The sequence below is a fragment of the Pezoporus flaviventris genome, unplaced genomic scaffold (genome assembly GCF_033815535.1).
Source record: "Pezoporus flaviventris isolate CSIRO_AGI_PZ_B2104156 unplaced genomic scaffold, CSIRO_AGI_Pfla_v1 ptg000031l, whole genome shotgun sequence".
NCBI classification, from domain to species: Eukaryota; Metazoa; Chordata; class Aves; order Psittaciformes; family Psittacidae; genus Pezoporus; species Pezoporus flaviventris.
In genome coordinates, this window is record NW_026892579.1 from 20,008,166 (window position 1) to 20,026,001 (window position 17,836).

The 17,836-nt window shown below is 38.0% G+C and overlaps 1 protein-coding gene across 7 annotated transcripts in view; it reads left to right on the top strand.

The window, feature by feature from the left end:
* Nucleotides 1-17,836, top strand: part of UBE3D (ubiquitin protein ligase E3D) — an 89,515-nt gene that overhangs the window by 41,907 nt on the left and 29,772 nt on the right. For 2 of the 7 annotated variants that reach the window (XM_061460404.1, XM_061460407.1), the window contains exon 9: nucleotides 12,750-12,888. The exons of 1 other annotated variant lie outside the window; for it this stretch is intronic. In XM_061460404.1, coding sequence (XP_061316388.1) covers nucleotides 12,750-12,888 — 139 coding nt within the window. Of the gene's footprint in view, nucleotides 1-9,203; nucleotides 9,323-12,749; nucleotides 12,889-14,591; nucleotides 15,750-17,061; nucleotides 17,737-17,836 lie in introns of those variants that run through there. 4 more of the 7 variants (XM_061460403.1, XM_061460406.1, XM_061460409.1 and 1 more) reach the window with 4 other exon arrangements.

A 17,836-nucleotide genomic window follows, 5' to 3' on the forward strand; every position in this document is an offset into this window, starting at 1 on the left:
CCATCCTAAAAAAGCATTGAGGAAAAACCATGAGCCTGAATGTGTCTGGGACTGGTATTCCCATTTTTACAAGCAGTGACACTGAATATTGTATGAGAGGATGCAGACACATAAATGTTCTAGATGACTGATAAAGCTACAAGTGCTGACGTTTAAGCAGCATGTGCATGTATTTTTATACTGTAGATACAACAGGAATATGTAATCTCTCCCATGCCCCAGATAATAATTAGGTTTTATTTCAATAAGTAATGGGAATATTGTCTTGGAACATCATTGTATTCACCTTGCTTGTTATAGAATGATTTAGCCTGGATATAAAATTCTGCTTTTTTGGATGCAGATTTGGTAAAATAATCTTCAAATCTGACAAAGCTCCAAGCCATTATCTTTCATCTCTTGAATTGTTTGTTTTTTTTTTTGAGATTAGAGATTTTTGTCAATAATGGATATTGAAACTGGGCACACATGACAGTTGCTGCTATTCCGTATTTTAATCATATTTACCAATTTGGAAATCATCTGGTAGCTGTTTTGGGCAAATAAACCAAGTATTTTTGGACTGACTTCAGTAATGTCTTGGTGAGCAAAGGAGGACTTCAGACAGATGAAACTGGAAAACAAGTCAATCACAGTTGACACTAGGAGCTGAAATAAAATAATTCTTTTACCTGCATTTGTGATGCTTAGAACTATTATAGGTGGTCGAGAATGGTATGTATAGACGTTGTCCTGAAATCTTGGACATTGTATACTAGTTTCTTTTGGAATAGATACACTAATAAAATGCCTTGCTACAGTGGTGCACCTTGGTTCACTGCCTCTTTTTTATGAGGTGTTCTGCTCCTCCTTGAAAGCTAAGTTGTCTTTACTGTCTCTAGCTTTAAACTTTTGAATAATTTGCTCATCTGAGAATTGGCTGGGGGAACTGAAGTGAATTAAATGCAATTTCAAATGACATGGGTCTTCTCTTTCTTAAGCCTCTGACCTTCAGTGAGTCTTACCACTCTGCTCAAGGGGTTTTGGAACCTTTCATACTAAAGTAGTTCAGAAATTTAACTTTGTATTTCATGTTCCTTGCCACTGTTCTGAGTGATGGATTTGGGCTTTTTGATTTACTTTTGATCAACCTTTCACATTTTACATGGTGCTAATTAATTCTCAGATACTGAACATAGTATTTATACTTAGGGAAACTTTATGTTTGAGGTAAAATGCCCTTGTATTTGTGATAAGATACCTGATACCATGTTTCGTGTTCTGCAATTTAACATCTCATTATGATGATTTTTAAATTAAGATTATAATTTCATGAAGAGTTTAAAAGGCTCCTCAGGAGAGTAGTGCTATTGATAGCACCTGGTAATTCAAAACTCAAGACATGCCAGTGTTGATAAATACGTCATCCCCCTGAGTCTTCCAGTGTTTTCTCCAGTGTTTTCATTGGAGTTTCCAACCTGTGGGAGGGAAATGAGGGAGGAAAGAGTCTGTAAAATCATTCCTGTATGAGAGTTTGGTGGAAGTGTAGCCCAGGAGAAAGCACAATTGTTATAAAACAGGTGGCTGTATAGAGGAGAGCATCCTTGTTAATGTTTCTGATCAGAAAAAAATATAGGTTGAAAACAACAATTACAAGAAGAGGCTGCTGAGGAAGGCAGCAGATCCTCCAGACATCTGTATCCCATAAGCAGATGGAAATGCTTTCTAAAAATTGCATGAATCTTTAAAGGGGAGTTATCTGGAATTACTTTGCATTTACTATAGGGTAACCATATTGATGTCACCAGTAGCTGTGAAGGAGCTTTTACATAGTACTTTGTTTTCTTGCAGCCCTACTGTGCACTTCTGCCCTTCGCAAAGTAAGAGTTACTAAAGGAGGCTTACTCCTATTTGCCAGGGCAGTGGCCCTTATTTTTCTACATACCTGAAGTGTTGGAAGGTTTAAAAGAAAGAGAAAAAAAAATGTAACCTCAGAATTGGAGTCCTTGGTTGATACATGCTGGGAAGAGAGGCTTTTTAGGTCATTGGTGCTGCTGCTCACATTTGTTATTGTCTATAAGTAAGATGGCACCAGTCGGGCTTTTAGCAATAGGTCAGTAGCACGCTGCTCTGTGTCCTCAGCATCTAACCCAAGCACAGTAGTCTACAGTTATTGCCATGCATTAGGGAAATTATGAACCATCTGTTCTAATTTAGAGTAATATGTATCCAGGAAGGAATCAAGATGTGCTAAAGGTGAAGAAAAGTATTTTAAGGAGCAGGCAAAGCTATTCCTTCATTCTGAGCTGTAGGCATATCCAAGAAAACTGCAGTCTAGAGTCATAGTTGCTAGTCTAGATGGTGATGACCATCAGCAGTGCCATCATTGCTCCACGATGGTGAATTATCAGCAGTGATCTGGCTACAGCAGTTTGGTCTTTATTGTTTTCAGAAAAATTATTTGACTTCTTTCCACCTGGGATGCTGTAAGACATTCAAAACCTGCAGCTTAAAGCCTTAACACAACCATTAAAGTGAGGAAGCACATTCTAAAGCTTTGACCGTGCAGTTTTTATGAGATTAATTTGCTTCTACTTTTAGTGGGACCATGTTGCTTTGCTGCTGAGAAGTCTGCAATTACATTGTACTTTGAATCTGTGCCAGCGATTCTGCATGGCGTGAATGTTCAAGAGCAGTCAGAGCAAACTTTAGGCAATACCCAGCAACAGCTAAGCTCCTGTGCTTTTCTTGGTTTTGTAGAACTTCTAAATTAGCATGTGAGTTCTGCTCTTGCACCCAGCTAGGCAAAAATGATGTGAGAATTTAAAAAAAAGTAGTTTCAAGAAAATACATTGTGAATCTGTTTAGCTCTGGCTACCATGTTTTCTTCCTATTAGGTCTATATATGTTTAAGCATCACAAGCCCAGCAGGAGCTGTTTTCTCTATGAGCTTGTATTCCTCAGTCAGATGTTCTAAAGCATAACTTCATTGTAACTGAAGAGATTTGCTGCCATTTTCTGCTTTTACAGCTTCAGCTTTTGTTAGAAACTCTTTATCTTATAGATGAGCAGGTTGCCCAGATAAGTTGTGGATTCTCCAAATCTGGAAATGTTCAAGGCCACGTTGGATGGGGCTTTGAGCAGCCTGCTCTAGTGGAAGATGTCCCTGTCCATGGCAGCAGGGTTGGAACTAGATAATCTTTAAGGTCCCTTCCAACCCAAACCATTCTATGGTTCTGTGATTCTATGAATCTGTAATAATATATGAATTTATGATTCTATGAATGAAGAAAGAATTTCTTCCCATAGCAGTTACTATTATGGGGTATGCACTGTTAGTAGGACATATCCTGGGAAATATCTGGCAGGCTTGGGATTTGATATGCAAGGTCAGTTCCTGCAAAATTAAAATTCCTTTCCCTTCATTTTATGATGAGCCTATTTTTGCTTACCTGGTGCTGAAATGAAATAAAGATGATAATGTCTTAGTTGTACTACTGACCATCAGGACATGGTTTGATTACTGTCATGAATTTTAAATTCAGTATATTTGGAAGTGTTCATGGTCCCATGAAGTGTTCAGGTGTCCCACTGAACATAAGTCTGCTTTAGACATTGTTGATTGATTTAGCTTTTCATACATTCATTTTAGATATTATGAATCTTCAACTTAAATGTTGCAGAATAGATGAACACCTAATCCTCCCCTGTGATGTTTACGCTTTATTTCAGTGTTTCTTGCAGGTGAAATTCTGTTTTATCTTCTGCAGAGACTGTACAGTTGGTGCTTTTTTGCAGTGGAATAAAAATATTTATTGGTGATATAGGTTGCAACTTAAAATTAATGCTTTTGAAATTGCATAGCAGGCAGCTGGAGGGAGGAAGGAACGTAATATAGCAAAGCAGTCGGTGAACACCCAAAAATCTTTAGTCTGGAGAGTATGTTGAGCATTACTTTGAAATTCTTTTCTCCAAGGCAAAGTCATTTCTGGATGGGATTAAAATCTCAAGATTTATTTCCATGCAAAAGTTGCATTATGTTGAGATAGCTTTCTGTGCTTCGAAGGAATAATCTACTTATAAACAACCTTGCCTGTCTTGGCACAATATACTAACAGGTTTTGGTTTTCTGTTTTTGCCCTTTACCACTTTCCTGTGTTCAGTTCTGGGCCGCTTGTTACAAGACAAATATTGAGTTACTGGATCAGGTCCAGGGCAACAAAGCTGGTGAAGGGGCTGGAGCACAAGTCTTACGAGGAACGGCTGAGGTAGTTGGGTCTGGAGAAGAAAAGGCTCAGGGAGGACCTCATCTCTCTCTCTAACTACCTGAAAGGAGGACAAAGAGAGGAGCTGGCTCATCTCTTTTCCCAAGTAATAAATAGACAGGACAAGCAATAACAGCCTCAAGCTGCACCAGGGGAGGTTTAGATTGGATATTCGGAAAAATTTCTTCACCAAAAGGGTTTTCAAGCACTGGAAAAGGCTTCCCAGGGAGGTGGTGGAATCATCATCCCTGGAAGTTTTCAGAAACCATGTAGATGAGGCCGGGACATCGTTCAGTGGTGGACTTGGCAGTCCTGGGTAACGGTTGGACTTGATCTTAACTTTTCCAACCTAGTTGATTCTGTGATTCTGTGGGCTATACACAGGCTTCATCTGTGCTAACAGCATATTTTAAATAACTGTCCCAAAACCAATGTAGTTATATGTAAGTTAATATAGGACAGTTGAGTGTAATGAAAATGTTGGTTGGAAGCAAAAGGAAGAGAATTTGGCTTGTGCTTGTACTTGTACTGGGTGAGATAGGCAGCCTTAAATACTATAGACTTCCCTTAAATAGTTTAAAATAATCAAAGCTGTGGCCGCCCCATCCCTGGCAGTGTTCAAGGCCAGGTTGGACAGGGCTTTGAGCAACCTGGTCTAGTGGAAGGTGTCTCTGCCCATGGCTGGGGGGAGGTTGGAACTAGATGGTCTTTAAGGTCTCTTCCAACCCAAACAATGCTGTGATTATGTGATTGTATAAACATTCATAACAAGAAGTAGTGAAATAATTTTAAATACATGAATTTAGGTAGTTTATATTTGTATGCGTTTGTCTAATGGAAACAAGATCATTTAATCTGCTGCCTTTTAATATATCTTTTAGCATGAGTTGTTTAGTCTGTGCTACATATTGGAGTTAGAAATAAGAAAACTGTATGTGGAGTATCTATCTTAAATCACAAAAGCATTCGTTGGAGCAAATAGCATAATTTTACTTAAAAGGACTTTTGAAATATTACAAGAACATTTGATACTTCTTGTGTCAGAACATTGAAAAATGTTATGGTAATGGGCAGACAATACTCTGGTGAGGTTAAATTTGAATTTTCTTTATAAGCCATTTTTATGGGTCTTAAATAACTTGTCCTTTTCAAATAGTGACACATTGAAAGTTCAAGAAGGACTTACATTTTGTAGAATAAGGTATTTTAAACCTGCTGAATTGGTATTTTAGTGGATTTCTAGATAACTTTTTGACCAGACTCCAAAAATACATAGTTTTTCCATTCAAAATATGCATTTTTCAGAAAAAAGACAGAAGACTCATAGTAATGGTTGTGTGTTTGTGTATGAACCTATTATATCTATTTTTAATAATTTATAGAAGTATGCACAATTGTATAATATTAATTGATATGTATATTTAATATATATATGTTGTATTAAAGTATATGTACTATGTATAATATGTAAATTTATTATAAGGATTATATATCAGCAGCTTTCTGACAAGAATACTTTACAGGAGAGAGTGTTTAAGACTACATGGAAGTGTGGAAGTTCAGTTAAATAAGCCTTCATCCTCTCTCTGTAATGATGCAGTGAAAAAAAATGAAGGTTTAAATCTTAGAGGTGAGCTTCTGATGCTGGCCACTGTAGTACATTACAATAAATCTAAAAAACACCTCCTCATGTGAGTCCCTGGATCACTGCTCTCTTGTCTTCTAACTTTCCTTGATATGTTGCTCTTCTCTCGCTCATTTCCTTGCAAGGACATCAGTGGGTTAAATTTCCATTCTTCACTCTTTTGTCTCCTACAGGAAATTTAGTACCTGTTGATTTGGGATACCATGCGACTAGTAAAGATCTCAGGGAAGATTTGCTCAAAAACCATGCTTGACACTCTCAGCTATTGAGGATGAATAACGAACAGTGTTAGAACAAGACGACAGATGTTTGCTTTAGGAGGGCAGCAGTGATTCTGTAAAGAAAGTTTTCTTTCCAAAGGAACTTGCTGTAGACTGTGGAAGCACTGCATTTCTTAGTGTTCCATATTATTTAAATTTTGGCAAGAATTCAGTAGCTGATGAGCATGCATTGATTTTTATGTCATTTTTAGATCACTGCAAGGATAATTAAAAGTATAAATAACTTAGCCTTCCAGTATATTAAGTATATAGAGAAATCATCAACCATAATTTAGAATTGTTTATAGAGTAAATCATTTTTTACAAGTAGTTATTTAATTTTGCAGGTTTGTCCTTTGGCTCAGTAAAGTCATCTGTCATTTATATCAGAGCTATAGCTTGCGGAAAGGGCAGCTTTAACAGCATTCAGTGAACTCAGAGAGTTAGGGCTGAGCTTCTGTCAGCTTTTGTATCAAGTTCTTCAGCACAGCCTTGATTGAGCAAAACACTGAAGCCATAGCTAACACAGTAATCTCCTTTAAGGGTTTCACAGCATTTGGAGCCCTGAACGCAGAGCATATTTACCTAAGTCATAACTAAGCATGTGAAGTTAATCCAGTGCCTTGGTAGCAATACCGAGTAGTGCTCTGAGTAAGAGCTTTTTTTGATTTTCCAGTTTTGATCTCTGCAGACTACACTAGGTTTATGTATTTATAGAAATAGCCTTGTAGATTAGAGGTGGTGATGGGGGGTGTTCTGGAAAGGAAAAAAGGGCTTAGCTTTCTCTGTTGCTTTCTCTGTTGCTGACACAGTTCCATTTTGAAGTGCATCTCATGCATGGTGGAAGGTGATTTGTGCTGATAAATGGCCTCGGCACTGGCAGAAACAGCTTCTTTTGAAAGAAATACAGTCGAGTGAGAAGTCTAGTCCAGTTTTTCAAAGCCTTGAGAGAATCTTTAATTTTTTCCTGGTTTTGAAATACAAAGATTTCTCTTGCTTCACTGACATGCTGCGAATATTCTGGTTTTCACAAATTCAGGACTTTATGGGTGGGTACCATGTGAGCTGATGAATGACTCTGTGTGTTTGCTAGTGTTCAAGTAATTCTGAAGTAAATTTATTTCATGATTTTGGTGTCTTAAACCTTACTGGTTTAAGTAAGTTGGTACATTTACTCATAACTGAAACGTTACTCTGACTTACGTAGGCATTTTAACAATTCATTTGGATCAATTCCATAATGAGCAGTGGAGAAATACCATTCTCTGGTGTACACTGTATCAAATGTGCTTATCTGAAAACATTCTGATCAATTACTTCTGCTGGGGGAGTAATTGTCTTAGTCTTATATGAGTAATTGTTTTCAAGTTTTGCTCATCTCTGCTTTCAGAATTAATTGGTTGAATTTCAGATAACATTTGCTTTTTTAATTTTTTTAATAGAAATCCAAATTTCCCTGGATTTCCCATTATCATGAGCTTTGAAAATACCACTTCATTTTTTAAAACATCTTTCACATATTGCTATAAAAGTTTCACTTACTGATTATGGGAATGTGACAATCATATCATGCTCTAAATTTCTCTTTCAAACAACCTGTTCCATAGAGAAAGCATTGAAAAAGGACAGAGGGGAAGATAGTCTCGGCCTTTCATCTTTATTTCTTACTTGTTTTGAATGTGCCCTTCTGACAGTTTAGCACATAGCACATAATTATTTCATAATAGCTTCTATCACAGTAGCCAAGTATCTTCCCCCTTGAGTAGAATTTTACTCTGTTCACTTTCTCTACTACTTTAATTCAGTTCTGAAATGTATGCCAGAAATACATTAAGCAGCTTGATTAGCATTCATCATATGTGGTTCTGTCTTTCTCAAAATGAAAGTTATATGAAAGTTTTAATTATATCTTTTAATCTTATGTCTGTTTGTTGTCTTTTCATGGATGGGACTGCTGTATATCTCGCAGATGGAACAGAAGGGGGTTGTTGGAGGTGTCACTTTAATCTGCAGAGGCTGCATTTCAAGTTTTGTTAATGCTGAGAAGAGCTCTGACACTTGGTCTTACTGGGGATCAGTTCCATTACCAACCCTTCTTCCTGCCCCCAAACTTAAAAGGTTTTCTTTTCCAGTTGTCCTGAACCCACATAATTGAGTAGAAGCATCAAGTCTTTCAATTGAGCTTATTCATTAGGGAGTAGAGTAAGCTGTGAAGAGCATGTTTACTTCGCTTATAGTAATTGGTTTTGCTAGATAGAAATGTCGTATTATTGAGTTTATGCTAATATTGTGCTAGGTAAACATCACTTGATGTTTATTCTCATATTGTCACTAGGTAAACATCTGTTCCTGAGCTCTGTCAGCAGTTTCTCAATGTAGTCACTAACGTGGATTTCTCCTCACTACTCGGACACTGATTATCAGGAAAAGATGAAACTTCCTAAGAAATTTTGGTTGAAATAGGTTAAGAGGTTTAAAAGTTCTGAGAAAGGGAGTGGGGTAAAGAAAAGAGGGAGAAAATGGGAAGGATGGAGTGACAGACAGGCTGCTTAGAATGATTTGGGTTTTCCTGTTGGTGAGATCACTGGCAGGAAAAACTGGATGATGATGATTTACAGAGGTGGATTTAATGTGCTGTGAAAAAATTCACTCTGACATGTCCTTTTCCTAACTCAGAGCATGCTCCTAGTTTGGACCATTTTACTGAGTATGTTTTACTACATCTTACTGTTTTAATGCCTGGTTTCTAAAGCTGACTCACACTGTCAAGGTCAATATGTAGTGGTGAGATTTTACTTGTCATAAACTTAGTCCAAAGTAGATGCAGTTTTATGCCCTTCTGTGACTTAGGGAACCTGTGTAGAATTAATGAATTTTATTTGATACTGAGAGTCATAATTTTTTTGTCAGACTGAGAAGTCCAGAATCTCAAGGCTTCTTTGAAGTGTGGAAAAGTTGAATGTTTGCAGAAGGAAGAACATAAAATAGCATTATTTCTCTTGTTAACCATAACTCCCTCCAGGTAATGTCTCACCTCCCTCTTACTCCTTTCAGCCAGCATGGCAAGCTGTGCTGTGCTCTCTGGGAATTATGCTGACTTCTGCTTTTACTCACAAAAGGAGCAGGTTTGGCCCAGCCTATTTTCTCTTAAGGGAAGGCTAGAAGCGGTAATTCGTTGCTGAGTAAAGGTATTAAGGAGCAGGCGAGGAGGGCAAATGCATGTGAAGTCCTGTTTGCATCCAAAGTTGCCAAGTGCCCATCTGAGTCCTGCTGGTTTCGTACCTGTCATTTTTAGCTCAGCCCTCCCAAAAACTCCTTCTGAAAATTTGTCCTATTTTAGTGTCAAATTGGATTTTTCTTTTTTTCAAGATCGGGAAAGCAAAACACATTTATTTTCAGGGCTGAGGAACTCTCAGCCAGCTCAGGCTGTTGGCATTTGGGATTGGGCTGAGAGGAAGCACTGAGCTGATGGGCTGAGTTGTCCTCCATGTGTGCTCAGTCTCCTGAGGGGCACTATCAGCCAGTCTGACTCTTTCAGTAAACATAAAGTAGGTAGTCTCCTTACCTGCATTGGAATTGAGGCAACTCTCCCTATGCAAAAAAATTTTGTGATACTAAGGTGAAAAAACAACGGGGTGTGTGTGTTTTGTTTTGCCTTTTTTTAAGCATAGACATTTTTGTCCTTCTACAATGAAGATTATGGAAAAATGCTCCCAAGAGTAATAGGGATAAATAAGAACAAAGAGAAATGATCTAATAAGGCAGTGACTTTCCACAACCACTTGTGTTAAATGCTGTGAAAATGACAAGTTGTAAAGACTAATTCCTAACATGAGTGTTCTTGGAGCAGTAAGTGCTAGGACACACATGGTTTGTTTGTAATAAGAGAATACACTGGCATTGTTTCAGGAAATACTAATAACTAAGCCATTAATAAAGAAGAATTGCTATATAATTCGATGTCTTTAAGCAAACAGTCTTTCCCCAAATAAACAAACAGACACGCACACACAATAAAAGCCTTTGTGCAGTCTCAGGGCTGGAAGGGTTGGACTTGAAAATGAGGAGGCAGCTCCAAAAAACCCTCAAGTCAAAGCACAAGAATAGATTCAGGGTGCTAAAGTAATTTGTGATGTTTTGAACGTTGCTTGGAGTTCTGAAAAGTTTCTTTACAGAGAGGGTGTTAGTCTGCGAAAACACCTCCCCAGGACCCAGAATCTTAGGATATCACCTCCAATCTCCAAAGTCTCTAGCTGTGTTTGATGCCTGCACAGTGCTTTGTTTAGACGTGCCGATCTCTGAAAAATGGAAAGCCTCAATTTTGCTAGCTTCGCCTCAGTTTACCTGTATCACCAGACAAGATTTTAAAAAATGTAGAACAAAGACGTAGTAGGGGGCATATAAAGGTAAGCTTCTAATTATGTGTAGAAATGAAGTTAGCATATGAGACTGAAATATGAACTCAATTCTGGATTACAATTAAAAAGACTCCTTGGTTACTGGCTGCTCAGTGCTCATCATCTAAAGCTAGATGCTCCTCCAGGAGCATTTGCAGAATCTCTGGACCAGCCAGGGCTGTCTCTTCTGGAATTGGCCACTTGCAGTCTTTTTAAAAGAATCCTGCTTCCTTTCAATACAGACAAAATATTTGGGGCTTAACTGTAGTCTTGTACCTTTCAGTAGTGAAAATACTCCATGTATCTTAGAAACTGCTCACCTTTCTATCCTAGTAGATGTTTGTTGTTTTTTTTTTTGTGCTAGCTTTAAACAGATTTTCCGAATCCATCTAGTGCAGTATAAGTGTCCAGTGACATACTACGTTTTGTGAAGGCTGTTAGCTGTTAATGTGTGGCAGGTTTTGGTCTCTGTCCTTTGGTATGGTCTCAGCCGTATGTGGAGACCTTATGTGGAGACCTTAAATGATGCACTGACATTAGAGGGTGCCTAACCCTGACCGCTTTTCTCCTTCTTACCATGTACAGTTTAGACCCCCTTATGTCAAAGTGACCCTGTCACTCTGGTGAGGGCTGAGAAAAGACATGGTACATTTGGTAATTTAGAAGTGATATAATTGTCTTTGATTTTGATTGTGGATAAAAAAAATAAGAGTGAGAGAAAGCACTCTTTGTTTTAGGGAGATGGAAGCCTCTCTGACCTTGTGTGCATTATGGGTCTTGCTTCTGTATGTTGAAGCAGAAATGGATTCTATGGATTCTTACATACCCTTAGGTAAATGAGGAAGGAGGAAAAAAATGTAAAGATTAGAAGAAAGCAGTTAAAATTCAAGAGGCCAAATGGAGGTAACAAAGTAAAAATACACCCATTCTTTGAAGAAAGATGCATAAATCATGCTACGTAGAACGTCTTCTAGAATATGCCAAGAAAGTACTATGAAGAGTCAATAATGGAAGCATATGTACAAAACCTGTGTATGCAAGCCTGTATCTAAGAAGTAGAGCTTTACAGAGAATTGGTGGTTTTGCAAAACTTGAATGAGAACCATCCAGAAGGACCCAAATATTGTGAAGAGAATATTTGCTCAGTTTTCACCATGCTGAATGTTAGAGCAATGCCTGCTCTTCTGGGTGCTTAATAAAAAATGCACCTGTTTCTAGATAGGACATTAAACCAAGCTGATACGTTCACAAGCAGCAGTTAAGTCAGATTAATATCTTTCCAGAAGAGCTGGAGGAATTTAAAAGTGAAAGCTGATGCTAAAATTATTTATTGAAATTGTGAAGTCTTGGACATGGAAGGCAAGGACTGTCTTCCAAAGTGATGCTCTCAGATCTGCTGAGAATGATCAGCATCTGTCTTGCTCTGGAGTATCTGATATTAGCTGCTCAGATAAAATAATTAAACTGACTGGATCACTGATCAGTCTGACAGTTTGTGCATTATGGAAGAAACAAGCCTGAACAATAGGAAGCAGAACATTCTTGTGTTTTGAGTTAATCTTGTTTAACTAATCTTGTTTTTCAGCATGTGGTAGCAGGAACAGTTTATAGAAATGTGCTTTCAGAATGTTTTTATGACTAGCTCCAGAAATATTAATTCTTTTTATCTATCTAAAGCAGAAAGCTGTATAAAATGAACTGGGATTGAATTTTTGCTTGGTATAGAATGTTAGTAAGATTCCAGTGAGAGCATCATAAACATCAATTTTGAAAGTCACACCTGACCTTCTGTCTTTTCAGAAGTGAAAGGACATTCTTCTTTCTAGAAACAAAATTAAAAACAGAGGCATTATGTTCTATGTAGAATACTCTGTGTAAAAGCAGTATCTGATGGGAAATTGCTAGTGGTAGATGAAATTCTGTTCAGAAATAATCAAACTCTGAATTAGAAACACGATTGGATTGCTCTAATGCCTTCCTTTTGCATTATATATCTTTTTCTAAGATTGGTGCTATGGATAAGGTACTCTAAATGCATCTGGTGTTTCTGGTAAAACACACCAATCTGTGACTTTCACAAGGAAAATGTGAAAAGAATCTTTTATCACACTATGATCACATGTTCTAATATTTATTTGAAACTTGGGATTTAGATATGTTTTAAGATAATGAAAAAGTTGTTTTTGTTTTTTAAACTTTATAGGCTTGCTGCTGCATGGGAAAATGATATTGGAGTTCATCCTTTAAAGTTTCCATCAGAAACATGTTTGGAATTACTGCTGATACTGGGTTTGAGTACCACCTCTCTGCCACCTTCACTTCGATGCATGAACTCTTTTCAGGTGAGGAACAGCTGCTATTTCAATATAAAGGTGTTACTTCTAGGAAAAAGAGAGATCCCTGGAGCCCATAAACCTTTTCAGAGTAAAGGTTTGTCTTCTCTAGTTGCATTACTGTCCATGATATTAAATATAGCAATGGAAAACTTCTTGTAGAGTTCTGTTTCTTTCAATTGTATTAAATGTAGACTGAGGCAGGAAATGTCATTGGATTTTTGAACAGTGAATCACTGTTTAAATTAAATTAGATGTTTAAAGAAATTTCATGAAACTTAGGCTGCAATAGATAGAATCATTATGCAAAATCTTGTTGGCTTAAAAAAAATCTTCTGCTAAAAATAAAAATTTCCTGTGGCAAAATCCTGTAAAATTAGGAGTGAATCATTCACAATTTTGTCCAGTGTTCTTCTGTGTGTTACTGCTGAAGTTCTCAGCAGTCAGAGAATTTCTCCCAAGAAAACATTGTTGCGCGCATGTTAAATTGTGATTGTGTTTATCGTGTTTGAAGACATTCAATTTTTACAAATGAAAAACATCTCAATTCATGATGATATGATATAAAAACTCAACCTTTTTATGGTGCTTCTGTCTTCCCTTGTCGTTACATAGTCCATCAGTTGTGTACTGATGTAAATTTAAGGCTGTTGAACCATACACATACCTGAAACTGTGTTTTCTTTGACAGCTACAGAAGAATCATCATCTTAGGGGGACTGAGTGTCCTAAACAGTTTATAGTGCGAAATCTATTAGCTTCTATTTGTCCATACTCCCAGTTAGGACACATTTAATTTGTGTCTCTGAAGTGTATTTACTGAAAAATAATCTTATTGTAGAACTTTGGAGCCAGAAAGAATTTGGTCATAAACCAAAATCAAGTAATTGGTTTTACTAGAGTTACACTGATGTACGACTGCTGAAAAAATGCCAAGGTGTTAGCAAAGAAGTACAGACCTGTGTTGTCTGCTGCGTTTACATCTTGTGAGCTTGGGAACAGCGAATCTGTGGTTGGTGAACTCTTGGCAGCGGCCATTGGTCGTGTCGACATGATACATTAATATCCAAGGTCAGAATTGTTACTGGGTTGTACATTCAGAGGCCATAAAATTGAAGATTCACTTGGATGCTGGCAGAATGAGGTCACAAGAATTACAGGTTTCAAGGATTAGCCAGTACAAGTTGTCAACCTTTCCTGTTAAGAAGTGAGCATTTTGGTTGTTTAATCTGGGAGCGTGTACTTGTTCATTACATTGCCAGTTATCTGTGGTAAAGTTTTCTCTTCCTTACCCGCAATAGGATAGCACATGCTGAGGCTGTATGTCCTGTCTTGTTTCTGTTCATACTCAGTCCCAAATTGTACAATAAGGCTTTCCTTTGATTTGTTATATCTGGGTAGAGATAAGAAATGATAAATGACTGTCAACTGCTCAAGATATGAATCTGTACATTCAGGAACCAGTTTGCTTTAGAGTACACAAAACACCAGGCTTTTCTTTTTCCTTGTCATTCTCCCCATGATTGTGCTTGATTGCTCCTGGGTCTTTTTAGCTTCATGAGCCTTCCTCTGGAAACAAGCTGTTGCCATAGAGGCCCACCGTGCATGTTGTGGAAGCAAGTCAGGGGTAGGGTTATGTCATTCGTGGAGCATGAGGTCCCCATGCATCCCCTAGAGATCCTCTGACACAGCCTTTCAAACTCAAATTTCAGTGGAAGAGCTGAAAGGAAACATCACAGTGCTTTGCTAAACTGAAATAGTGTGTGGGACAGCTTCCAGGCTTCCAGCAGTGGCCTGTGCAGGTCTTGGATTGCCAGCCTGTATGGGAAAGTAGGTGATGTGACAGTGTCCACTCCTGGCTGCGAACATGTTTTCAGGCTAAAGAGACTACATTTTGAGTTGATTCCCAGTGTCTGTGCTTTCACAGCAACACAAAAGGCAAAAATTCATTTCTGAAAACACAAGGTCTGAAGCCCACTGTGCTAAGGGAATGTTATATTTTGCCAAGTGGGAGGTAAGGAAAATGGCTGTTTTGATAAACTTCTGGCTCCAGCTTTCACTCTCCTTGCCAGACAGTCAATATCACAAAGTGTTTGTCCTGGAGGGCAAACACTGTCCAGGAAAATATTGTTTTATTTATTTTCATCCTTACAAGCCTTGTTTGGATCTCAGCATGTGAATTCATGAAGCAGAAACAAAGTTTGCCCAAGCTTTTCACTGATCCTTTACAATGATCTGTCAGCCTTATCAGTTTGTTGTTTGGTTTTTTTTCCTGGCTTATTTCTTTGTACTCATGTTCACTTTCTATACAGCAAATACTAGAATTACGTGTCCTAGATTTTCATTATCTTTCTTACAAGAAGTTGTCAAGGTCTGTAGAGAGCCTGAATAATGATATTAAATTGTGCTGTTGCCTGAGCATAAGATCCCTCTGGATCCAAAATACTGAAGATTGTGAGTCAAACAGAGAATAATAAAAGGCCATTAATTGAAAACTGATATTTCATGTGTCTTAATGGAGTAATGGCAAAATGACAAAAACTGGTTTTATTTTGTGGTAGACCTAGACCTGGCAGTGGTCTAGAAAAAAATTAAAACATTTTAATTCTATATTACAATAACGGTTGTATTTGAACTGAAAACAATTGCACAGTTTCCCATTATCCGCATGTGGCAGTCTTATCCAACAGGAGGCCAGGCTCTCAAAGCTGAATGCTTGCATCTGAATGCTAGGGGAATTAGAAGGAAAATGACCCCAGAAAGTGCACAGTTCTCTCCTTTCGTAAGTGTTCCCACTGTTGGACACATGGTGTCAAACTAAACGGACCACTAGATTCCACTGCCACGTTGATTTGTGTTTTGATACAGTATTTGAAAATGCATCTAGCAGCAGCTGTATATGTACCGATCTAAAAATTAAGTTTAACTCCTGATATCATATAACTAAAAATTCCAATTGTTTTTAATTAGGTAGCCAGAAATGATCCTGCCACACCCCTGTGTTTTTTGAGACTGTATTTACCCTCCCTCCGTATTATACTACAGTATTGCAGATTTGACAAGCCAAAGTTTTAGTTGGTATATGTATGAACTGCATGATGTTTAGGTTGTAAAAAGCACATGAAGGAAATGTGCTTAGTTGCTAATCATCTCTGTAATAAACTCTGTTCTGCTTCGTGATCTAGAAGTCTCTCTGGGACTAGCTTAGCAGACACTGTATCTGTGCTGAGATATAAATTACATTTTATTTTCCAGCGGTGTGCTACTGCTTAGTAACATAATATTTGAAATCACTTTTCAATTCCGTTTTGACCCTGTGAAAATCTTTCAGCGTGATTTATGTTCCTGGAGGAGCCTGGAGGAGAGGAGGTGCAGCTGACTATTACGTGGCTCTTCTGATTTTAAGTTGCTCACTGCAGCAAGCTTTTAAGCTTCCCAGGCTGCTGATTATTGGTACTAGATTGTCTTCGGCTCATCTCTCATTTTACCTCTGCAGTTACGCTGACATTGTTCTGGTGTACTGTAGAGCGTTAAATCTCAGGAAGCCTGAGCCTGGAAACTCTGAGGGACCAAAGTGAATAGACTAATTCTTGCTGGTTGATGGCTGCCCCTGGATTTACTGGAGACCATGGATTTGCAACCCTGACTTGCGCCTTCCCAAGCTTGTAATCCTTCACCCCAGACTAAGGGAGTCTCAGATCAAGGGAACAGGATTCACTGAGGCACTTGGTGTTTATCCTGTAGCACTGCAGAAAGCTGTAAGAAGGGAGAGAGGAGTTCACTACTAGAAAAAAAAAAATTTTTTTTTAGCTTGCTTTTGCTATGAGCATTGTTTTGTTGCTCTCTCTTCAGGTCCGTTACACTACACAGAAAGCTCTGTTGCCTTATTATGTTCTTCATCTGTCTGGCTCTCCACCCACCTGAGCTGTCAGTCCTTTGCTTTAGGAACAGTTGGGCTCGACTTTGTGTATTATTCTTAATACTTGCAAGCACTTGTAACTAGCAGCCACTTGACTTATCATGTATTTTATCACTGAACTGTTCAGCTGCTACTCCTCAATGCAGTCTGTTGGTATTTTAAAGCTTACAACACAGAACAGTTAACACGGGGAGATGCTTTAAAGTGACAAGTAATCTCTGCTGTGTTTTGCTAACCTTATCTCTTCTTTCTTTGAATTCAAGCACAGTGAACAGAAAATGTCTTGGATATTGAATTCTTATGATGATATATGAGGCTGTTCTGAACATTCTCTCTCACTGCCGTTACTGTGGGAAACAGCATTTTACTTCCTGTATCAAGGCACTATTCACAAGGCCACAGACTGTAACGAGAGTTCTCAGAGTTAAATAAATTGTGGTTTTATTTTTACTTTTAGAGTTGTATGAAATCAAAAGAAGATTGTGATTGAGAACTGCTGAGCAGTTTCAAAATTTCAGTTGAAATAGTCCTTGATATTCTTTGGTGCTGCACCCAATGCCACTTAGTGCATGCTGTCCACTTTGGTTAAGAGAAGCAGAGCCAGTGTTTAAGAAAAAAAACCAAAAAGTGCTCATTGTGTTGCTGCAGTAAGAATTTCTAGAGGTGTCTATGAAGGAAAAACTCATTTGCAGTTACTTTGCTTCCAAAAAAAGGAGGGAAAAAAAGAAGGTTTCTCGTAGAGCAGCATGTCAAGTTCTCTATCATTCCTAAAAGCAACACGTTTATACATACAGAGTAGCAAGTTGCTCAGAAAACATGAGACTGAATAAATACAGTGTTCATTCTAGTCTAATGGCTCTAGTATGTGTGTCTCAAAAGTATTAGAAAGACTCATGGAAGGCAGAATACAAAATTACTGCTGTCTGTCAGGTCTGTACATGATCCGAGCTGAAGTGTGCCCTGATACTCAGTTTTTTTTAATATTGATACTTTTGGGGTTTATGTGTGCGTATGTTTTTATATATACTCACATATGTA